General features: G+C 38.8%; 1 protein-coding gene across 1 annotated transcript in view; it reads left to right on the forward strand.

The window, feature by feature from the left end:
- Positions 1–24,531, forward strand: part of LOC103131300 (DNA nucleotidylexotransferase-like) — a 65,746-nt gene extending 41,215 nt beyond the window's left edge. The window contains exons 7-12 of the mRNA XM_016666557.1: positions 1,206–1,338; positions 9,549–9,651; positions 22,494–22,742; positions 22,910–23,031; positions 23,797–23,818; positions 24,301–24,531. Coding sequence (XP_016522043.1) covers positions 1,206–1,338; positions 9,549–9,651; positions 22,494–22,742; positions 22,910–23,031; positions 23,797–23,818; positions 24,301–24,531 — 860 coding nt within the window. The remainder of the gene's footprint in view (positions 1–1,205; positions 1,339–9,548; positions 9,652–22,493; positions 22,743–22,909; positions 23,032–23,796; positions 23,819–24,300) is intronic.
- The last annotated feature ends 1,087 nt before the right edge of the window (positions 24,532–25,618 follow it).

Consider the following 25,618-nt stretch of genomic DNA (forward strand, 5'->3'; position numbering starts at 1 on the left):
TTCAAGCACACCATCTCAAATATCATAAGATTTTTATTTCTAAGGCACATTTAACACTGAAACAGATTTTATTTTTAAGTATTTAAAATAAACAACAAATGAAATGGAAGCAGAAGTTTTTGTAAACAAAATTCTCGTTGAGACCAGCGAGCCACATTGAAGACTTTTGTCGTCCAGTCTTTGGTAGAAAGAGAGACGCAAATGGAAACTATTGAGGTTTTTTAAATGTATTATGTGATTAGCTGATTTATTACTTGTTACGACAGGGTTAGTAGTTTGTTGTGGTCACAAACGAGCTGAACCAAAAAGCAAAGTTCTCGATTTATTGGTCCATCTACATTTCAACCCTCGTGGTTATGAGATACTGGCTGAGCGTGAAAAGTCGGTTTAGAATTTATTTCTTTATTAATTATTTTCTTTATTTGCCTTTATGACTTGTTTTCTTTACACTTCATACTTATACATTATTTCAAGCTGTGTGCATACTTCAGTATGGAACTGCAGGTGAATAAATCGCAGCGTTTCAATAGCTGAGACTTTCCAAAAGATGCTGCCAGTTGCACACAGAGTTACACTTCATGACCGGGTGATTGAAAACCTCAAATTGCAGTGTTCACAGGTTGCCATTCATTTCAAACTCCATTCAATAGTTTATAATGCTGACAGACGCGTCCATCAAAACGGTCACAATCCATCATTCGGAACGCCGGATTCGTCACTTTGAACGGAGAAATATTGCAGGTTTTTGAAGTGGAAAATGTCTTTGAACCCTAATCGCCTCGCTGTATTCTGGAAATCTTTACTGAGCAGAAACAAGAGCCATCCCATTAATTTTCTGCAGCACCGACAGAAAAATCATTAAAGGTTTTGTAATTAATTGGAGGTGCATCGCTGTTCGTCTGAGGAAAAGAAAGGAGAATTAAGTGCTTTTTAAGTGGCACAAAGACGGGAGAAAATGCAAAGTGAGATGCATAAAATGAGATAATCATCAATGCATCAATTATAATTAGGAACAGTTTGTAGATACAGTAATCCTCTTGTGTCTGCAGCCGGAGCACGCTGTTAGTCGGCTCCTATCAACAAGCGGAGCGTATCACATTTCTACCTTTCTTTTAATCCACCCTGACTCTGTGCTTCCCCAGAGCAAATGGCTGTGATTGATGGCTAGCTGCCAGACTAATAACCATGTGGTCTTTTCCCTGCAGGTTTTCTGCATTATGGAGACATCTCCAGGGCTGTCAGTAAAGCGGAGGCACGGGCCGTGGGGAACATTATTGACGAGGCTGTCCATGTGATCACACCGAACGCCATACTAGCGCTGACAGGTGGCTTTCGGAGGTACAAGGCTTGTCTCCTTCTTTCAGCGATGAAATTGTAGATGAAATAGAACAGCGCCTCTGCCTTTTTCTTCCCTCTGCTTTTCTTAAACATCTTTCTTGTTATGCACAGGAAAACACGGGTCTCAGGAGGTGTTGATTCCCATTTGAATATCCCTGCCACCTTCTGTCAGAGCAGTAACTGAAGGAGTTAGTTTGGCGTTGAAACTGGATTTTTGGTCTTTTTAAAGGGAAAAAAGAACAGGTCAGTCCTGTTCCGCGCCGAGTCTGGGTCACTCAAATGCATTACATTGTCAGTATCAGGGCGCATGGCGAGTGTTCTTGTAAAGCAACCTGCTGAGTGCAACTTTTTGGTCACAGACAACATCTCCCTCCGCTCCCACCTCTTTGTGCTGCTCTCTTTTTATGTGCACTGCTTTGTGCCCGAGTAAGCACGGAGCACTCTGCTCTGTGGCGCTGTAAAAATCCAGCCATAACCCAGCAGCGTGTGAGGTAAATAATTCAAAGCGCAGTCTGGCAGTGAGGACATGCACTTGCTTCTCAACGGGGGTGAGAGAGCTGCAACGACTTAGCTGATGACCTTTAATGCTGTCTGGGCTACAAACATAATATACACTTTCTTCTCTTTCCTCCATAAACCTTAGAAAGGTTCATGTTTCATATTCTACCTGGTTTTCCTGCTTAGCAGAAAAGGACTTCAGATTGAGCATTAAATGTAAATAAAGCAACTTGCTTAGTCTACATCTCAAATCATCACAATCACTAAATAGTAGCATGCTGTCACCATCCATTCATATAAATATTAATAGTTTTTTTTTCAACCTTTAAAGGGATCCATGATTAGTTGTAGACTTTATTTGAGAAATATGTATTTTAGATGTAAAAACAATACAGTTATAATACTGTAGACTGTTTAGTTTTTTATAAATTGTAATAAAATATTGTCACATGAATGCATTCTAGGTAAATTATGTCTAAAGGTCCAACAGCCAAAACAGCGGCGAGTAACGTCATAAAGCCTTTTTAATTTGAACCGGAGCGTGTTGAAATCAATGGGAATGTAGAAATCACAAGAGGAAATGAAGGTGAGGAGGACGAAGCAGAGGAAGATCAGAGTTGGTCGAAGAAGCGGGTGTTTTGCTGCTGCCACTACCTTCAGCTTCGTAAATGAATCAATCATATCTCTGGTCAGACTGCGGGATCCGGTAAGTACTTGATTAGCTTTGGGTCCGGTCTTTGTTTGAAAGTAAACGGCAGTAGTTCCGCTGGTACTAGAGCTCCGTTAGCATTCAAGAGCTTCCAGCACTGCTTGTCTGATGTTTCTCCCAGCGTTTTTCGCTCGTTAGCCGGGTGTTCTGTCATAGGCGCTTTGTGGATAAAATCCGTCAGCATGGCATTTATTTTTAGCTCGTTAAGGTAACGATCACCTGTTGGAGCCTTCGTCGGTTTTGCTCGTGCAAATGACTCAAAGTCTTCTGGAGAGAAATGTTGAGGGCACAAATGTAGGACCTTCAGAAGTTTTGTTCGGTTCTTTCCCACTGGACTCTTCTGTTTTGTTTTGTTTTTTTTTTTCGTGTAGGAAGCGATCCAGAATGTTTTTTTAATTACAGCCAACAGTGACACAGTGTGGCATTATCTAAAATTACACCAGTCACACGCAGTATGATAACCAGCGACTCTGGTGAAGTTAGCCTTCCTGTGTTTACGCTACAGATTCCAGTACAGAATGGACCAAAATGCGTCTTCAGCCCATCGGGTGAAAAAATGGAGACCTCCATGGGTGAAAAATATAACAAAGATTACATTTTATTGAATTAATTCTAAGTTTTGGTGTATCAGAAACAGGAATATTTTAGTTCACAGGAAAATTACAACATATTTAGGCCCAACTAATCCTGGTTCACTTTAAGGTGTATTTTTTGAAACACTGAATTTCTATTTACACTCTTAACATTAAAATTTTTTTCATAACATCTGTACCGCAGTATACACAAAGAAAGTTTACAGCTTTTTCAAATTAATACAGCATCAAACACTGCCAGAGGAGGAAAAAAAAAAGTCAACATCCCTAATCTACAGAAGGACAGATGACAGCTGGAGAGATATCTGATTATGTAAATAATGGCTCCTCGATGAGGGAGTGTTGTAAAATGAGCTGGGGAAAGTGATTAGCGCATCATGGATAGTTAACATCAAGAACGAAGGGGAGGAACTACTTAAGATTTATGGGCCAGCAGCTCGCTGCAGAGTGTAAAGGGGCCTGTGAGTGAGCCGTTACGGATTCAAACTCCACCAGATGAAGCACCCATTTACCTCGCTTTAGATTTATGCGGACTTAAGGAGTCACATGAGGCTTCATTGGAGCCGTGCAGAGATGTAGCTGAAAAGTAATGACTTTTACTCCATCAGCCACTAATTTAGCATGTTCTTGCTCAAAAGCAGACAACGCCTGGAACAGTTCAAACACTCCAAGCTGCACCACTAATAATCGTCTGGTTCTCTGCAGTGGGATATATTAGATATCTCTTTGAACGTACTGTCAAAGCTTGATTTAATAACCTATAATTTGAGACTCTCGTTAGCTTTGTGGCCAATAGCCCTTGTCAAAACTTACAAATACAGTGTATCGTATAGCTCCTCGGATAGATATTTTTGGCTCTATCACGTCTTTTATCTCTGGATAAGATGCACAGAAAATAACTCTGCTCCCAAAAGTTTTGCAAAATAAGGGCTGTGCTTCACAGGCTGGAGTTGTCATCCACTTCAGAGGAAAGCAGCATGGCGGGGATTTATTGATGCCACTGACATTAGGCTTATTGAAAGGACAGCTGTGGAAGGCGGGTGACAAGCCTTAAAAGCGGTTTTGTTGGGGTAGGGGGGGGATTAAAAATAGATTAGGCGTGAAAATGCAGCTTCTACCAGCACTCTGCGTGAAAAGGCTCGCACAGTGTCAGTGGAGCGCTGTATTTATTTCAGCATGTTGCCAGCGATTCCCTGCTGTGGATCTTGTGCAACATCAGATTGTCTGGAATATTAACTCAAAGTGACACTGATGAGGGGGGGCGGTGGTATCTGCTCTCCAACGCCTCAAACAGGGGCTGAGTCTTGTGCTTTGTTTGCCTGCAACAGCAGCTCAGATAAGGATTCCTTATCGGCTTAATTCATGGTGTCATGATTGTTCAGCCCAACTCTATTATCAGCTCACAGGAGGGGAGAGCAAAACAACATGTCTGGTCTTAATGTATGATCCAAAGTACTTGGTGTGTCTCCATGGCTTCATGTTGGATCCATAAAATCAGGCAGAGCCGGAGTCGACGCATTGCTCCTGCTGATTCAGCTGCTGGAGCGCGTTCCCGGTGAACGTCGGACTCTGCCAGGTCTGCCCCTGGTCACTGATCTTGTTTGCGGTGTTGAGCCATGATCTTCAGTGAGAAATGAAGATCATGAGTTAGCTCCTAAGCATGATGTCATAGTTCACTGTTGGGCTGTGACGATTCCTCGAATGATTCGAGTTCCTCGATTATTCACATTTCTTGGGGCAAGTTATCTGCCTCAAAGCTTCGGTAAATTATGTTTTATTATTTAGCGCACCGTTTTCCGGCCAGATGATTATTTATGTTGCACAACACTCTCACTTCCGCCTCTTGTTGTTGGTAAGTGTTGGCAGCATAACGTCCAGTTTTTAAGTTTGCTCCATGGAGACTCTATTGACTGATGACAATGCCAGGGATTTCATTGTTTTTCTGGGGACCAATAAGCCTCCTTAAATTAACGGGCCCGACGGCTGGAGCCTTTCTCCTCCTGGAGCAAGGCGAGAGTTCATCTGTTAAATTTACTGAAGACGAATTCATAAAAGCTGTGCTCAATGCTCAATGGAGAACCTTGAGTTTGTGGCTTTGATGCTCTCAAATAAACCCAATAATTTCATTTTGTCTTATAGACTTATAGACCAAACATAATGAAAACAATCCCAAGACTTAGTGAAGGAACTATTCAAATCTGGACATCTGGGTTTCCATCTCACGCCTGTTACCTTGGTGATCACAATGCACTGAATAAAGATGGTTCTGATTTCTTTTCTGGTACACTTTCTGCTGACTGCAGCTGACTCTCTCCCTCCTGCAGATGACTTCATTCTGTGGATTTTCCATCAGCAGCAGCAACACTTCCCACTTTTTTATTATTCATACATGTCGCCTTGTCGTCCATAGAAATTTGTAAATAGCTATGTATATTTTATAGGCCTAGAGCATACCTGTGAATAATTTAGCACTTTCCCTCACGCAATAAAAAAGTAGACATGCTGAATTCACACCAGGTGTTCAAAATGTTGTTCACTTCGGCTCTGTGTTGCACCACGTGCTGAGAAGCACATGGCTGCTTCTCTACACTTCGCATCAGTGAACAAGCGGAACCTGTTTCAGCCAACAATAAAGAGGAAAATATCTGCTTTGCTACCGAAACTTTGCAATGTGACGTCACGATTTATAATGCAAATATCTTAGCAAACTTGAAATAAGACAAAACTAACTTTTTCTTTTTTTTTAGCAAGATATATAAGCTTTTATTAAGTAAATAATTCCTTAATATTGATGAAAAAGTTCTAGATCCTTTGGCGGCTTATTTAACTTATAACAAGGCATTTTCCCATGTAAGTCAGTGGAACTAATGCCTTTTCATCATTATTAAATATTTACTTTAAACAATCTTCGACATCTTGCTAAAATGTCACTTTTAAGTTAAAGTTAGATATTTGCACTAGAAACTAGACCAAAAATACTTGATAAGACTGTGTTTTTGCAATGCAACATGAAAAGCTAAATATTAAATGTATACCTGATATGTAAAAGAAAAAGGTACAAAGTATTACACTTCACATATAATTAAAAAGCTTTAAAAAGTAGCGAGGGAGAAGGAAGCAGGTCAGCTATGCTAGCTTAACTTTGACAACCTTAACGTGTAGAAGTGCTGCGTTTCACTGTGTGTTTCGCTCCAGTTAAAAAAGAACAAAACCCACACAATTAATCAACCGCCACTGTGCTCAGACGATCACTTACTGATAATCACAAAAGAAACAGACCCTTTGCTACGGCAACAAGTGGTTTTGAATTGTTCCTCAGTGATTTTTATGTTTGTTTTCCCTTTGCTGTTGCAAACTGCACTAAGTTAATAACATCTCCAGGTTTTATTTGGTTAACAGAATTGTATAAATGTGCAAAATTTCGGGATATTAGCAATAGCTTGAAATGTGTATGCTTGAATAGACATTTTTAATATCTGAAATTAAATAATATATTTGCATTGACCTGACAGATTTTACTAAAAAGTTAAAATGTAATGTCAGGGTGTCTTTTCCACAGATTCGTACTGAATAATCACAGAGATCAGGTTGTTCTTGCATCATGAATGTTTTTTTCCCAGCTTTCTCCTCCATTAATGAAGCACATTTAAGCTGCACGCTTGAGTGAGTTTTGCCTGAACAGCAGAAGCCAGCAGTAAAAGTAATTTAACTACATGAGCACACTCTACGTGCTGGAAACATTAGAGAGCCTCAGCTTTGCCAATTAAGCGGGTTGAATTAGAGGAATGACTCTCGCTCCACAGAAAGAAATCTTTGATGCAGTTTAAAACAGTTCAGTCCTACCAGTCAAATGCTTGCATCCTTCTGTCTTCCAGGTGGAATAAATATTCAGAAATAAAAGTCAGACATGTCATGTTAGCTAAACTTCCCATTCTCTGCTTCTTTTTGCTTGTTTTCGTTTCTTTGTCGTTCTTTTTGTCTCCTACTTTGTTCAGAGATAAAAATTATAACTCATGAGCTACAAGCATGAGCAAAACAGCAGAAAAAAAACTTGTAAAAATGATGATGTATGCCCTTTATCCTCTGCCGACTCGTGCCGATGTTCCATTAATGCCACCATAACTGTAAGGGCTCAAACTTTTCTTATTTCTGACTTGCTACCTGATTTAGCCATGTGAACCTTTGAAGCTTTCGCCTGCAGCTATCCTCAGCCTCTCTCCATTCCTTTAATGTCACTCACACTGACTGCCGTCAGTCATTTGCCAGTGGCATGAAGGAGAGATCAAACGCAGAGCCTTGTGGATGCAGAAGCTTCTTTGGAGCCGTATCGCCCACAACATTCACTGACATTTTGCTTTGTTGTAGCAGTGACACTGGAGCGTACTTCTGCAGGATTTCGCCTGTTGTTCATCAAAGAGTTTCTGTGGTAAAGTGTGTAATGTGTGCGCGCTACGTAATGATCAGCTTGAAATGAGTCGTTTTGTTTTTTTTTTGGCCGGAAGGGCCAAGTTGAGGCAGACAAGTCTATCATAAGCTTTCTTGCCCCCCCACACAAAATCCTTGTGCGTCATTTCTATTAAAGCTGCTATTTTTCTGTCAAATTACTTAAATGGGAGCCAGAAACCTACAAAGAAAGAAAAACATCCTGTGAATCATTGTAGATCATTTCTATAAACAGTTTAGATTACATTTTTATGTAATTATTCCTAAAACAGAACAGTTGTACACTGTAAAACACTTGAGCCGCATTTAGTCGTCTATCTTCTGCTCTTTAATAAATTTATTGAGTTTTAGATTTTGAACAAAAATGTGTTTGTGAAAAATTGAGGTTTTTATTCATTTTGTCAAACCTCCAAGAACTTTTAGGTTAGCACTTAAAAAAACTGAAAGGAGAAAGACGGGGGTGGGAACTTTTTCCCAGAATGCTTAGCGGCATGTGTTTTATCCTGAGTGCGTTACATTGATCTGACTCTTGTGTTATTAAGGCAAATGTTTATTTTAATGTATTAAATGTTTCTGAGCTGAATTCATTTTGATAAATAAAATTCATTTTCAGATCAGAATTTTTGTTTATTCAATTTGAAACAAGAATTTAAATGATTCTAAAGTAAAATAGGTATTTATCTTAACTTGACATTGTGAGTGAAAATAATAAAAAAGACAACTTAAATCGACTTAATAAACTTTAATTTCTGAGTTAAAACCAAAACAATTTCCCTGTTGACTTAATTTTCACTTTCAAGCAGCAGGTGAACTTTAGTTTTCAAGTTAAAACACCTTCAAATGTTTTACAGTGTAGAATCATGTTATGGATCAGAAATATTTCAAACATGCAAGTTTTTTTTCATGATATGAACAACTATATTAACTTTTGCAGAGTTTCCGGATACTTCAGTGCCCTGCAAAAAATATTCATAACTCTTGAAACTTTTCCACATTTTGCCTCTTTGCCTCCACAAACTTAAATATATTTCACTGTGATTTTGTTTACAAAATGTTTGCAAATTAAAAATGTGAAACATCAGGCATTTAAATGCATGCAACGCCCTACAGGAAAATTTCTAACCGTTATTTGTCAGATTGAACCGGAAGTATCTGTGACAGCCATTGATTTTCAAGTTTTTTTCTTTATGATTGAACTTTAACTAGACCAATCTGACACATGAATAACCTTTGATTTAAATAATTTTAGTGCTCCTCGCTCTTTATGGTCATTTCAGTTTTTATTTTAATCATGGATTATATTCTGATGATGTCACAATTCTGCTCTACTTTGTGTTTGTTGCATCACATAAGATGTGACATTAGATCAGATTAAAGTTTGAATAAAGTTGATCTTTATTCTGTTGTTACGCACTCTGAGGTTTTCACTAATTCCTGCTCAGATCAGATTTGTCTGGTCTTGTTTTGCTTGGATTCTCTGCTTGTTTAGTGACATTATTTTACATCTTCAGTTTTTACTAAATGCAACACATCCTGACTCAAAATAAAAACATGAATTATTCAAAGTCTATTAAGTTTGGAAGCAGTGTTGTTGGGTATGCCCAGAGAAATGGAGGAATGATTTCAGAGTTACTGATCCAGGTGCCAGGTAGACGCTCTCACACACCTTTTGTGTGCGTACGGTTCCTGTGGGGGTTCTGCTGAGTTTTATCTGACATCTGGTCCTGCAGAAACAGTAATCCTGTCATGATAACCTTCCAGGACTGAAACCTCCCGTGAACACAGCTGTACTGATGGATAAAACGTCAGTTCAAGCAGAAAAAATTAGAATTGTTTGTACAGGAAGCAAACAAAATATTTAAAACTACTCTGATGCCTGCTGCCTGTTTCAGCCACAGTAGGATTCGTTTTATTTTGAGGATCAAACACTTTATTTACTGAAACAACACTTTGTGTTTTATTTTTAGGGGGAAGGACTTTGGCCATGATGTCGACTATGTAGTGACCACAACAGAGCTGGGAAAGGAGGAAAACCTTCTGATCAGCATCATCGAAAGTCTGAAAAAACAAGCAAGTAGACACTTTCAGTTTCCTGCAAAAGTTTGGGGATTTGTGGCCAAAAAAGCAACAGAAAAAATAATTATTTTCAGATGTTTAGAATATTTTAATGTTTGCAAATTTACTATAATTTGCAAAGTGAAGTTCGAACATCACTGCTCATCTGACAGTTTGCTGTGTCACATTGCTTCACTTTAGATGTGCAAAAATTTATTCCAAACATAACAGTCCTAAAAGGAAGTGAACAAGGAATACAAAAGACACATTTTTGTACCACAATAATCTTAATATCCCCCAGAATATTTAAGATAACAGTTGTTTAAATATTATTTTACCTATCAAATGTACAGCTTTATATATATTGTGCCAAACTAGATAAAGGTGAAAATATGTTGAATATTATTTAATCTAAAGAAGTTCTCATCGAATGCAAAAACAGCTTTTTATTAATATTTTAATAGATAGTTTTATCAACACATTCCTCCACAAACGGCCCTTTAAAGACATTTGTGATCTTTATGTGAAATAGAGTTTGACAACCCTGCCATAAACTCATATTATGTTTTCCTCATTATTAAATCAAAAAAGGAAAATTACTTTTTCATTGTGTTTTTTTTTGTCATGGATTCGCCAAACACAGATATGCCTAAATATTTGCATTTACACATTTGTGCCATTTCTCACCCATATTTCTATATCTTATGAAAATGACTTTCTTAAATTTTGACTTTAACTCCTCATTTAACTTCTTACATAATTTTACACCATGAATTACAAAACAACAGCTATTACAAATCCTTTAGTTTAAATAATTAAAAAATAAAATAAGTTGTAGGCAATTATCTTCAACTAAAACTTCTTGACCTCAATTAATATTCCACTCAATGCGTCTCTAAAAATTACATTATAAAGCAGAAAGAAAAGAAGCTCTGCTGTTTCAGAGACGCATTGAGTGAAATGTTTGGAAAGGTGAGACGCGTGCAAACAGTCAACACATTTGCTCCGTACCTGGAACCTACACAAAATCTCTCACGTCAGCAGATGAGGCAATGCATGAACTGAACCGCAAATCTTTCAGACACGTTCACAGAAAGAAAGAAAGTCTGCAACACTGGATGCATTCAAAAACACTGTTTCATTATCAACACCAAAGCACTGCTGACTTTAAGAGATGTTAATAAATACTGTGATTTTCCTGCATCGTGTGCAGCGGCGACAGCTGCTCCTCAGCAGACACCCCCCCTGTTCTCCAGCTGTAAGAGCACATCTCAAACACTCTGGGAAAAAAAAAAAAAATATATATATATATATATATATATATAGAAACCTCCCCCTGTGATGCAGATGTGTGAATAGTAATGTGCCAAAAAAAAAAGGTCTAAACCAGATTGTCAGCACCTGCCCTGGAACGTCTTCTGTGCTGATGTGTGAAAATGGAGTTTGTTACAAATGTTCACCAGCCATGTCTGTCTGCCAAGAATAATTCAGCTGAGCACTGATCATGTTCGAAGCTCAAATCTTTGCTCCAGGCTTTTTCTTCTTTATTTTCAAACCGAATAGCCAAGTTTTACCCCAGATTGTGTGAAAGTAACACAAAATTTTAAACTTTCACGAACAAAAAATTTAAAGCGGCGGAACATACTTTCAAATATTCATACTATATCTCGCCTTTGAAGTTTTATTTATTTATTTTTTTAACTTAGTTGGAGTTTCTAAGGAGTGAAATGTTAGAGTTCATGTGATCATCAGCTATCAAAAATCCTGAAATAATTTTTATTAATAGTAACAAAGCTGGCCTCTTTTCACCTGAAGAACATTTCCAGGATTAGCGGACTAATGTCTCTGCTAGATCGAGAGCACATGTGCCAAACTCGAGGCTCGGGGGCCAAATCTGGCCCGCCCATGTTTTTTATGTGGCCCTCCAAAGTCTAGCAGGACACATAAATAAAACCTTCAAAATAACAGTTCTGTGCTTAAATATTGTTTTATTAATAAAATTTAATCAGTTTTCATCTGTAAACTGCCAAATTACATGAACGTGAAAATATATTTAACATTATTTAACTTAGTTAAATAATGTTAAATAATGGCAGGAATGGCTCTTCATTCACATTTTAGCAGTTCTGATGTTAACATTCTGATGTGTAACAACAGCTGTTGGATGTTCTACGACTTTGTGTTTTTGTAAAGCACTTTGAAATGCTTGTAGCTGAAATGTGCTAAACAAATAAACTTGACTTGACTTAAGCTGTAGGGATGGATTTGACCAGAGTTCACCTGGTTGTTAAATGGAGCGAAGCAATTTACAGCTATTATAGCAGATTCCCATTGAAGCTTTCTTTTTGTTCAATTCACTTGAAGGAAATAACAAGAGTTGTGGTACTTAAGTTATCTGAAATTGAAAGAATTAAAAAGATGTGGCTGAATTTAATAATAGATAACACACAATTGGTTATTTCACAAACTTGTTGCAGAGCGTTTAAGGCCATAGATCGCTCTGGAGACCCTTTAATGGAAAATGGATCCTTTAATCGAAAGAGGGCCAGATGGAAAGGTGGCTGAAAGGATGAAAGACGGAGAGCATGAATGTAAAAGGCAGGCAGCTGATGAAAGCAGAGCCATTAGAAAACGATAAAGTAAGAAAATGTGTCAGCCAAAGATAAAACATGGAGAGTCACAGTGTTAATAGCAGGTTATGTTTACATACACTTGATGTTTTAATTAATAGCTGGATTAAAATGACGACAATTACTTTATTCTAATTTAACAATAATTTGACAAATATCGTTGTGCCGCAGGGGAGTCTAATTTAAGCGCCGCATGGAAACACATTCCTCTACGCTGAGAACGGGACGTAATTGGAAATAAATGAGACTTTTTAAAAGACTTAGAGAATCTGTTGAAGGGATTTGTCACAAATCGTCTGTTTTTATCTTTAATTTGTTGCCATAAATGTTCAGCTGGGTGGTCAGAAATGTTCAAAGCACACCAGTACTCCAAAAGTACTTTTATACATTACCAACACAAAGTAGGGTGTAGTTGTGGAACAAAACATGGCATAGAAGCGGACTACAACGCAGGGAATTCTGGGTAATTACAACCAAAAGAGCCGCGAGAATCGCTGGGTGCAAAAGAGAAATCCCACAACTGCTGAAATCTAACGCCACTGCATTTTAGTTTGATTTCATGAAGAAGGGAGTGGCACACATGTCTTCTTCTGAGGTTTTTGGTTTTTGTTACCTTCAGCGGTTCTCGGTGCAGCGCCCCCACAGGCGAGGAGGGGAACAGGATTTTCAATTTGTTTTGTTTTTATAGCATTTATTTTTGGTTACTTGGCTTACAGGTATGGGTCATACATGCAGAACTGGCTCTCATGAGGTAGTTTATGGTCTGGTCCAAGTATCTTGCTCAGAAATCAATTCTTTTTTTAAAAATGTTGTTACATCTGACCAGTTGACAGACTTGTGTTACTTTGTTTGTGTTGTGTGAATTGAATGAATCTGAGGCTTGTTTCTTGGTGTTGGTGTGAAGAATTACCAGGTATTGTTTGTTTCCGTCTTGCCTTCAGGTGTTTTTCCAAGCCACAGTGTTAAACCCGGAGCAGGGAGAATCCTTACATAGACAAGCTTATTATGGGATGTTCCATTTGTGATGCTCTGCCTAGTGGTGTTTGTGTTTGGTACAATATTAAAAAGAAGAAGAAATGCATGCATTTGCAACCAAACAACTTAATTGTATTTTAGATACGGGCATTGCTACATATTCTTTGTGTTTCTGTTGTCTGTAGTTAAATTGTTTGTGACTAAACTCCAATTAATGTTAGTTGGTCTTGTGGGAGGAGCGTCCAGCATAAAGCCTGGAGTATTTGCTCACTTCTGAGTGCTATACCTCCACAGCTGACTTTCTCATTTAATGTGGTTCCAGTTAAAACTTTTGCTTTTGTGAATATTTGTTTTCCATAATCCATTACTCTGCAGTTTGCGCCTTACTTGCCAGGTAGAAAATAAAACAAGCACCATTTTCTTTTTTTTTTTAGGATCGACTGTTTAGCCATCTTATTAAGCAGCTAATGATGTGTTGCTAATGTTAGATCCCGTTCTCTATGAAGTCAAAGCCGGTTCTAATTATTCCCAATGCTCCCTGTATGTGTGTCTTCTTCCTGTGTGATCTTTAAAACCACATAACCTGAAAAGAAACTGGACTTGGATGTAGTAGAGTTAACCCAGCATTAATCAGTGACAATCTTTATTCATTCATCATAGCCTTATTCTAAATTTAGCCAAATTAATCATCAGTTATTTAATCATCATTTCAGAGCCCATTAAACAAAACTCTCCTTAACCAACTGACTGTCAGAATAATAGATCTTACATTGTTCAATCATGACCTTGAAAGTTTGCTATAAATCTCCTAATTCAACAGTAATAAAGTATATTTTTGCCTTTGTATGTTTCCAGTTGTTTGAAGGTGGAAGACCATCTTGCCATCATCATAATTTTACTTTCCCCTTGTCAGATTAAGTTTAGACTCCAAAGCATTAAAGGTGACCTGTTCTGCTTCCTTGAACAGGTTAGGATAGATCTTTTAGTCTGCTCTGTTCTGAACATGTTGAGCTCCTTTCAGAATGAGCTCTTGTCAATTTAAATCCAAATAAGCCGCTGCTGGCCACGCCCTGCAACTCGACGTTTACTCTTGAAAATGAAAAAGATTCGTAATTATACAACTGTAAATATTTAAAAAGCAGAAAAATGAAGCCTCCTGCACAAACAAGAATGTCGCAAGTGGTTTCGGGATGGTAAATCAACAACAAATCACTTGTCTTCCAGCAGCCATTGTACAGCGCGTACAGCGGTAAAACCAGCTGGAGCTCGGTTTGGGTTGCTATGCAACGGGCTGGGCTTTGCTGGGGTTGCTAGGTGAAGGGCAGTGACTTCTGGTTTGCGACGTTACATTTGGAAGGTTTTTGAAACGGCTTGTTTTCCAGACACCAAAAAAACATTAACTTACCATCAAAACAGATGCGCTTGGGCTGCTTTCAGAAGCAGGAGAAGCCCAGACCGAAGTACAAAAAAGTTCAAAGTGTTAATGTTTTGCATAATAGTTCCCGTTTTAATGCTATTTCCAGCCAGAAGAACTAACTGACTTAAAATCACTTAAGTCATTTTCCAAGAGTTGGTCTCCAAGGAGCTTTGTTTGTCAGCTTTGACACTGATCCAGAGTCGTGTTGAGATGTACAGTATGAAACGGAGTGGTGAGGACCGGGGGCATTGTTCTCACTGAATGCTGTTCTATACATAGTTTGAGACGGTTATAACAGGAGATAAGTGCTTCACAGACCTGCACCGTCTAGCTACTCTCGTCTTTTTGCACTCTTTGGGTTTAAAAATAAATCCCTCCATCTTCATTCTCTGTTTCAACCACTGCGCCTTGTGTCTGCACCCCACCAGAGGTCTGTCCTTATGATAATTACCTCCTACTTACTGTCTGCTATCACTGGGAGCTCACATCTTGCAGCCATTTCCATTCACGTAGGGAGACAGAGCAAGGTGAAGGTGTGAAAGTGTGTGCGGATATGCGAGGACAGTGAATTAGATGGATAGGGCAGGTGTTAAAAAGGCTTTCAGAGCCTAAGAAAGGACAGCGTGATACGACTGGAAGCTTTCTTCTCAGCGGTGCTGGCAGAAAAGGGATGAGGAGAGAGGGACTGCTCTGCAGGGACGAGGACACGAGAGGTAGTGATTAAGTGGAGGTAGCAAAGGTTGACTTTAAGTCGTGTAACCTTGTCATCTGCAATCGAGCCCCCGGGGGCCGTCGTGTCTTCACTCAGGCCTTGTGTCACAGAGAGGCCTAACACATCCGCACCCCGTCCAGTCCATCCAGCTCCCCTTGTACAGCCTGAAGATAAAAATACTTCCATCTAAAAATGTCCTTTAAAAAGGGGTTCATCATTTTTACCTGCCCCCTTCTGATGGAAGCATGACTTGGGGGCAGAGTCAAGGTCAGCCAGGAACGTCTTTATCAGACGGATGAGTTTCAGCTTCACCTGGCTAATGGCGATGGATGTCCATGTGACGCCATCGATCATCTTTGTCTCTAAATATTGTCCTCTGTGGCACCAAGTAACTTCTGAAGCCTTATCAGTAACTGAGTTTCAATTACAAAACTGGGCAGAACTTTGTCTATATTCTGCTACTGTCCAAAAAATATACAATTTTGCAATTATGTTGTTTCTATTAAACACAATTAAAATCACATGATTATGTTTATTTACGTGATAAGTCATTAAAGAACATGGCGCGCCACCGTCCACTCGTCTTCTTTTTGGTTTGTGCCAGTGGCAACATCCAGTTGTTGATCACGATTCATGATGGGAAAGTGTTTCCAATACAGCCAAAAAAACCACCTGAGCCTAGAACCCAAACCTTTATCAACAAACGAGGATTTTTATTTTAATTTCCATGGATCCATTAAGAAAATTTATTTTCAAAATATCAAATTGTGCAGTGATATTGTCAATGAAAATGCAGCTATTGCTCCTAGATACTGAGATCTTAGTCTGGTCACTTCTGCCTATTTTGAGCTCCTTTCAGAATGAGCCATTTTAGGGACTCTGTCACTTTAAATCCAAATAAGCTTCTCCTCGTTGTGAAATTATGAAACCGAACATCTTTGAAAAGCAGAAGGTAAGCCTCCTGCACAACCAAAGCAAACACAGCAAGTTGTTTCTGAACGGAAAGTCAACAACGAAACACTTGTCTTTTCCAGCAGCCATTGTACAGTGGTAGAACCAGTTGACCAAATGTGCTGGAGTTCTGCTTGGATTGCTAGGTAACAGACTAGGCTTTACTGGAGTCACTAGTGGCACTGTTACTAATTTGTGACGTTACATTTGGAAGGTTTTTGAAACGGCTCATTTTCCAGACACCAAAAATCATGAACTTAATGCCAGAAAAATGGCTGTTTTTTTTTTTTTTTTTTTGAAGCAGTAGAGATCAAAATGGAAGTATAAAAACATACAAAATGTGAGTTTTGCACAATATTGGTCAAAATTTAAATATTAATCATATGTTTACGGATGACAACTTAACCTTAGAATATGGAACATTTACGTCATCGACTGAAGTTCGGTTGTGCTGTGTCTGTTTTAAATGAAAAAATCTAACATTTTAGTTAATATAAACCAACAAAAGCTCTCCATACAGCTGGGGTTGTTTAATCAAAATTAATCTTTTTAGGACCTAAATGAAAGTTACAGTTACGAAATGTTCCACTTTCATTCCAGTAATCAGTCGCTTTAGTTCTGGCAAATCTCTGCTTCAAAGTCGCAGTGCAGTTCAAACAGTCCTGGCCAAAGCACATTAATCTACAACTTGAAGGCGATTTTTTTTATTTTTTTATTTTTTTTTAAGCCTCAGTTTTTGTGAGTCAGAGGGAATTCGAGATGAGATCAGAGCGCCTGGCGGGCCCTGACGACGTATCGCTCATCTTTCGGTTCCAGATGGCTGCTGTGGCCTCTCGTCATCCTCCCTGAAGGAAAGGACCCGGGAAACCAGGCTAATACAACACCGTCGTCTTCAGATCACCTTTTCAGAAGGCTTGTTTACTCAACTCTTACTATTATTTATTTTTTAAACCACTGCTCAAAGAAAAGGCTTTAGGGAAAAGTTTATCCTCCCGCCGAACTCTTTTATGATTCTCTGTGTAAACGGTTCTGGTAGAATAAAATTGCGCTCAGATGCTGGCTAACGCTGCCTGCTGTGAGTGAGATGATTACAGAGAGCTGTTGGGCTAAACAGTTGCTGGAAATGCTGAGATGGAGGAACTTCATGACATTTGTTTTATGGTGGATTTCTTGGTGACCAACTTAGAGCTGTTAGGTATTGAACTGTGTTGACGGTTTAGTTTGTAGAGACATAAAGGTTAAATCTCACAGAACAATCCAGTGAGTTTTATATAACAGTTTGAACAGTGTCTTGTGTGCATTGCTGATGTTTCAGCTGCTGAATATTCTGCTTAGTATTTTATTTATGCGCAAAGCCTTGAAGAAGTAAACATCCGTCCATCTACACTGGCTCATCTTTGCAGGGTTGCATTGATGCAAATCTGAAAAATAATGCTGCATGATTTTTTGTTTTACTTTTAGAAATTTCTAATTTTTTACCATTTAGTTAAAGATGCACCTTAATCTAACTCCAGATATCTGAAGAGTTCCCTTGATCAAAATTATATTTCAGCTATTTGCTTAAACAGTGTTTGTGATACACTAACTGTGAAATATGTTATTCTGGATATCTAAAACATAATTTTTTAATATCAAACATTTATTTTATTATTTCTGTCATGTTTTAGGTTTGACTAAAGTTTTGATATTTTGTTATTTTTACATGGTTCTGTCTTATCTTTATGTTTTTATTTAATGCGATGGCTCGTCGTCTTCGTGTATTTCGGTGTTGCGTTGTAAGGGAGTGACGAGTGCGTACAACCTGGTGCTTCACAAATAAACTTGCCAGGATATTATTCTAAAGTTTTAAAATCATATTTATGCCTGTAAGTCACATATATAGGAGATATAATGTGCTCTCTTTGGTTCACTTTCTTTCTAAGTAGAATGTTTTCTTTTTCACTTCAGTGAATTCCTCTAAGATTTACTTAAAACTGCGTTGCAGACCAGGTTTCGTTTGCTTGGTCTGCATCAGTATGTGAGTTTTCACATGTGCCTGAATGAAGCGAGAACTCTGGTTTACTGAAAGTGAACCAAACGGATATAATGAGAAAGATTTAGGACTACGGTTTTGGTTTTCTTCCAACAGAACAATGATCCTAACCATGCAAGCAAAGCTATAGTGAAACGTATACGAATGGCCAAGTCAAAGTCCAGAGCTAAGTTACGCTTACTGTCCAGTTTCACTGTAATTTAGATGTTTGCAAAGCAAAAAGTGCAAATGTTTTGTTTTCCAAAGATTAAACACAAATGCATTCCAGTGTTTTTATATTGTACTTAAAATTGCATGATTTACTTTCCACGCTATAATTATGTGCGACTTCATTGCACAAATTGCAGTAAAATACATCACTTCAAAAAGTTAAAGGCTTATTATTCCCTTTGCAAAGCATTGTGTTTTCTTAATACTGCCCATGTGAAATGCTCTGCAACTTTAGTTGGTTCTGCTGTCTGACTTGGGGAGGATTTTATTTTCAGATTTGTCAGTATTTTCATGCTTTTATGCCGTCATCCCAGCCTCATCTCAGTTGGTACTTTTAGTGCCGGCAGCTACACTGTTATTGAGCATCAGGCGAACTTTAAGAATCCCAGTCCTGTCCTATTATTGGAGGGTGAATGGTTATCTGTAATTGCAGAGAGTTATCAGGGATGCAGACAAGGGGTGACAGGGAGAATTTCTCCCTACAGTTGCCCAAGAAATGACTCCACTTAGAAAGATAATTAGAGAGTGGAAGTAAAGAGGGCCTGCCGGTTTCTTTGAGGTTTTTCCTCCCCATCTGTCACTCAGGTTTTCCAAACTGCCCTGGATTTCTCATCGCCTTGTGAGAAACATTGTTCCTTTCCAGTGACCTGTGCTCAGGAGCAGCAATTCACGCTATGCTGACACGGTGTTAAATGTTTTGTAATTACCCTCTCTCATCAGATGAGCAGGCAGAGAGGCGGCCTCCCAGATTTACTTCCTCGCTTATTGGTCCTTAAGGAGAATGTGGCAAGTTTATGGGCAGCGTGAGGAAAGTAGCATCCAAACAATCATGGTGGCCGCTGGAATTAAATGGAAAATGTGTAATCTAAAGCGCACTAACTCTTTTGGATCTAGGAAAAACCTTAATCTTCCAGAGAGCGTCCCTAAAGAAATCAGTCTATTGACTTTTTTTGTTTGTTGCCCCAATCTAAATTGTACACTTTGTACTCAACTGTGCTTTACTTTTTTCTGCAGTGCTGAGCATTTTAATCCTTAAAAACGATGTTTTCAACTTTAATCTATATTTCTCTGTTTCTCAATAGCCCAAACATGTTTGACTGTTTTTTACTGCATCATGTAAAAATAATTAAATCCATATATGTTTTATCTTTTTTTAATACTTTTACAAATCAATCATGGTCGACAAAGTTTGACTTATTTGACAAAAGAAAATAATGACAATTAAGTAATATTTTGCTTCATACCAAACGTGACTTGAGTGTCAGGAGCGTCTGGTTTACATTCAAGGTCTATGTGGAAACCATCGAGGGGCGCTGTGACGCGTTTCGTACGTCTGGCACTGCGCGATCGGAGCGTTTTGAGTGTCCAGGGCCTCCGACGCAGAAGTTAGAAAATCTGAACTTTTGCCATTGGAAGCGGAGCGTCAACCAATCAGAGAGTCTCTATGTGAGGCAGTGGCCTGTCGTTGGTGTCCTGCCAGGAGATGCAGCCACCGTTAGCTGGTCATCAAACTTTACTCTGGTCAGACGAAAAGCCCAGCTGGCTCGTGAAGCTCACAACACCTCTGAATTATCTGCTGAATTCAAACACTCACCCTAAAGGCCACATTCTGTTGATTTCAGTAAATAAAACCTGCATACTATCAATATTTTATTTGCCATTTTTCAAAGTAACCAGGAGAGGAAAAAAAGGCAAGAGGTTCCTTCTGAAGAGCGTTAGGCCGTTATCAGCTGCCGTTGCTTATTCAATAAAAACTGAACACAAAATGTTCAGCAAAGTCATGTGAGCCTCTGTTGTGATGCAGAAGCTTTCACTACGTAATATTTTGGTGCCGCTCTCTCAACTTCATCCACCATTATACAAGGAGAGCGGCAACAGAAAACATCGGTTCGTCTAGAGCAAAATGTCAAGCGTCTGACTGCAAAGTCAACTTGAAGCGTCAGATGAGTTTTTGACACACGAAACGCGTTCAGTGTGAACGCAGCAATATGCAGCATCAAGCATCTTTACAAGCCTTTTTGCTTTTGTTCTGATGCGTTTGGGTCACACAACACATCTACTTCCTGAACAGTCTGATGGTTTGGCATTTCCACGCTTTTCAAACTATTACGTAATGTTTGAACAGATGAGCAAAGTACCTTCAAGACTCTGACCACTTTTAAGGCCTTTAAAGTGACCATCATCAACTGCTGTAATTATTACACATTCTGTAAAAAGACCTTCCTTCCTCTTTCCAGAAGTAGTTATATCTTTAGTTCTTTGTCTGAAAAGTCCACACATACTATCTCTATAATAATTACTGTCAACAAACTCATCACTCATACATATTTGTTTGGTTTCTTTTCTGAACCTTGTGGCAACACCAGATAATAAAAAAGAAGAAAAAAACTAATTGCCTGCAGCAGTGACATCCACTGGATAAATTAAAATTAGTTTTGCTGGGAGAAAAAAAAACGCAGACCAAAGTTTTTGTATAAATCCTGCGGCAGTGTAATTCACAGCAAATTTCATGCCAGTTATTTGAATAATTATCAGTCCTACTGACCATCAACAATAAACAAATGTCAGTCTAGACACTGGCTCTCATTTACAGGCCTCAGTTACTGAGAGGTTGTTGAGACTTCATCTTTATTCATCAGCGCTCACAAGAAAAAAGAGACAAATTAACCTCAGCATCACTGCATCCACTTGTCAACAAGATTTTGTCGCTGAATTCTGCTCCTTCCTTAGTTCACTGCTTTAAAATGGTAAATATACCCAGCCTCGTTTAAAGAAACATAACCTTGATGCAACCACTTCGAACACCGGAGGGTCTGTGTCTGAACTGCCTTTTATCTCCAAGATTAGACTCGGTCCGGCTCTGAAACATTCCCAGCTGCAGTATTTTCTAGGAAAGCATTCGAGTTTCCAACAAAACTGCACTTCTCTCTCTACAGCTGAAATTTTACAGCAACATGAGATTCAGTAAAATTTCTGTTGCTAGAAGGCAGGACTTTTTAATAGTGTTACGGTACTTACACAAACATTCTTGCCAAAAATGTGTTACATAACCTAAAAGCTGTTAATAAAACCTTTTGCTTCTGTATGTAAAACGTTGTGTCAAAAAACTGCAAGTCGAAAGTTTGGAGCTGAATCTAATTGCAAAGTTGTTGCAAGACTTGAAAATTGTTGACGGATGCTCTCCATCCTCTCTGATATAACTAGAGATATTTTACAAGAGAAAAGAAAAGTCTAAAAGGTCACTTTAAAGCTTTGAGAATCTGGGAGCTTTGCTGCAAAATGTGCTTCTGCAAAGAACCGACTTGGTGACATGAAATGAATGCTAGCCACTATTTTCAGAGTTTTATTCATATGTAAAATCGTGTGCATTATTTTCCTTCCACTTCACAGTTACACACAAAAATAAAATCACAAATAAAAGAAAATTAATTTGAAGTCCAGTGGGTGTTTAAACTTTTACAAGGCAGGTTTTTCTATTTTACATATTAGGGCCATATTAAAAAAAAAACAAAACATATATATATATATATATATATATATATATATATATATATATATATATAACTAAAATTATGAGAAAGTAATAAAATTACGGGAACAAAGTCAAAATAAAGTTGAAATAATGAGAATAACGATATATATTGAGAATAAAATAGTCATATTAATAATATTAAACCAATAAAGAAATTATATATTTTTTAATGATCCTTTATTATTTGAATGTAAACTAATTACAACCCCCAAATTTGAAATCTGCAGCATGATTTCATTTTCAGAGTGAATCCACTACAAATGAACAGTTGAGTATTTTGGACCAGAGAGGAAACCTGATGGAGTTTTCACTCTTTTAGCCTCAAGGCTGAAAGAGTTGTTCATCCTTTCCATAAGACGCAGTATTTTTTACTTAAACTCTTTGTTTCTCTCCATCAGGGTCTTCTACTCTTCTCTGATTACCAGGCGTCGACCTTTGACTTATCGAAGCTTCCCAGCCACAGGTTTGAGGCCATGGATCACTTTGCGAAGTGCTTCCTGATCCTGCGTCTGGAGGGCAGCCGGGTGGAGGGAGGCCTTCAGAGGGCGCAGGGCGACGGCCGCGGGTGGAGAGCGGTGCGCGTGGACCTGGTGTCGCCGCCGGCGGACCGCTTCGCCTTCACGATGCTCGGCTGGACCGGCTCCCGGGTAAGGAAGCTTCTCACCGACCACCAGGTAGACGTGGGTTTTTAGTCTCCTTACTGATTATTTTCTAATGAGGGCGTCATATTGAATGTTAGCCCATCATAAGGGTAAAAACTTATTTCTGAATTATACGTAAAACAAAGTGTTGGCTTTAATTCCCTCTTCCACAGATGTTTGAGAGAGACTTACGAAGGTTTGCTCGACTGGAACGACAGATGCTTCTGGACAACCACGCCTTGTTTGACAAAACAAAGGTACTGTTTATTTTAGAGTACACAAAAATATGCTTTCAGTCTAAAACTTTATTTATTTTCATGTTTATTCATACTGGTTGTTTCATTTGGATCCAGTTCACTGCAAAAATAAAATCTTACCAAGTATTTGTGGTTTAGTTTCTACTGCAAATATCTACACTTGGAATAAGACAAAACGAACTATGAAGTAACTTTTCAGCAAGAAATAGGAGCTTTGTTAAGTCAATAATTCCTTAATATTGATGGAAAAGTACTGGTTTCATTAGTAGGTTATAAAATAAAATAATCTGCCAATGGAACAAATGCTTTTTCGTATATATTAGGGGATTATTGAGTTAAACAAGCTCCTATTTCTTGCTGAAAAGTTACTTCATAGTTCGTTTTGCCTTACTTCAAGCATTATTTGCATTAAAAATTAGACCAAAAATACTTTTGCAGTGAAGAACTCGCTTACAGAGAGATCTGTTTTGATAAAACAAAATTACAATCACAGAAACAAAACAAGAACGAGCCAAAAACAAGAGCAAGTTTCATAAGACGGTCTCTTTTTGTCTTAAAACACATTTGAATTTCTCTTCTTCTTTAAAAAAATGCTGATTATAAGAGCAGTCATTTAAAAAAAAGGACACCAACATTTTAAACAAAGTAAAAACGATCTGGTCAACGTCTGTAGCCACCGTGAAGCTACATGCTGCTCCAGTTTTTGAATTGATTTAGATTTATGCAAAGTGTGTTGGTTTCTGAGATCTTTTATCGTTCCTTTTGTTATCAGAGGGTTTTCTTTATGATTCTTGATTCTACAGGTCCAGTGATATTCAGGCCTGGGTGTGGCTAATGAAATTAAACCAAAAAATGTTTATAATTGCAGTGAATTCATGATCTCATCAATCATGAAAACTGATGTCAGTCTGTTATGTTAGTCTGGTATCAATTTAACAGAAGCGATCTATAATGGGAAAATACATTTTTAGATCATTCTACCTGAACTGGAAGAGTATCTCATTAGAAATCGTTTTAAATACAGTTTGTTGTTGTATTAACTGGTTTAACAATGTTTTGTGTCAGTAAAGATCCATGCATGCTTTAAATCGATCAGCTGGAAACAACGTCTCTGCTTTCTGTATTCTTAGATCCTGAACCAGCTCATGTCTGCATGGTAACTTTAAAGACGCCAACATTTGGCTTATTATTCAGTAAACTGACGGGAGAACAAAGAAATACACGAGAACCATCAATCTGGCTGACGGCCATCTTCCAGCCTCGGTTTTTTTCCTGAGCTTGCGACTTATTTCCGATGCATGGAGCAGACAGGCGAGCCGATTGGGTTTGGAGTCGAGTGGGACAAGGGTGTTAGGTGGATCAGCGTGCAGATCGACAGGGAAGAAACCCTGTCACTGCAGCGTCCCGTCAGCGGCTCCCCGGGGACGGAGGTCAGAGTCCCGGGATCAGCGGGCGGCAGCTCCCTGACAGATATTATACACGGCCAGCCAACTCAGATGGCGTTTATTCAAATGCAAGGGCAGAGCTGCGCCTGCTGACAGTGCAGTCACCCATGCGCTGGGGTGGGTAAGAGGGTAAAACACACAAACAATCTTTCCTTTCCTTCCCGTTTTGCTGAGTTCTTTACTTTGTCTGATGCAGTCGCCGCTTTGTCGACGGCTGAAGCGTCACTTCTTCTCTGAACCGCCAAGGTCAGCAGAAAGCTTCACATGTTGCTCTCAGAAAGCTCTTCACGACCCGTTTCTCATTCCGAGCCCAACATCACAGCCATAATTAACCTAATGAAGATCAATTAAGTGTCTCTGCGTCTGTCCGTCCTCCGCCTTCACACAGCTTGGCTCGTGTTCGTTCGTTCTCACTTTTTTTTGTCCATACTGGCTGCAGTTAATTGGTTGAACGTATGGCTTAGGACAACGTGATAATAGGGCTTTCATCTTTTCCGTGTCCTTTCTAATTGGCCGTCAGTTTTGAAGGGACTTCTGCGTTGCTTGTGTGACTGGTGTCACAGAAACAGGGGGAGCGATGAAGACTTATGTCTGATTAAAAGGGAAACATCTCAGCTAAGGACCAAAGGCGGTCGTTTAGAGGACTTTAATCATCCGGGTCTCTGGGAGACTCTCAATGGACACCAGCTGGTCTCTGTCTTATTATAAAATGCTTTAAAAAAGATTAGAAGTCTACAGCATCCTAATGATCTCCACTCAATTACGAACAGACTCCGGGGAAGTCCTTGAACCGCCCTGGGAGTGTCGCACAGAAACACGCTGACTTGGGGTTCGTACATGTCAGATACATTCCTGATGTTACACATTCACTGAGAGTCAGTTTTACTGGCAGAGAAGGCGGTTATTGGCCGTTGTCGAAACATAATCCAAACCAATTACAGAAAATAACACTGCAACACAAAGCTTTATGAGCGCAAGGCGACGGATGTTGACAGCTTTACTCATAAAGGTTCACATTACACAATATTCACACTGGTGTTGAGAGTATGAGCAGAGAGAGGAGAATACTTCACAGGAAAGCCACTTAATACGGGGGGATAATAGAAAGCAGTTCGTCTTAGTAAGGCAGGGAATGGACCGCAGTGTAATAGGACCATTGTAGATAAAAAAATAAATAAAT

This window comes from Poecilia formosa, unplaced genomic scaffold (assembly GCF_000485575.1).
Source record: "Poecilia formosa unplaced genomic scaffold, Poecilia_formosa-5.1.2 Scaffold741, whole genome shotgun sequence".
Taxonomy (NCBI): Eukaryota; Metazoa; Chordata; class Actinopteri; order Cyprinodontiformes; family Poeciliidae; genus Poecilia; species Poecilia formosa.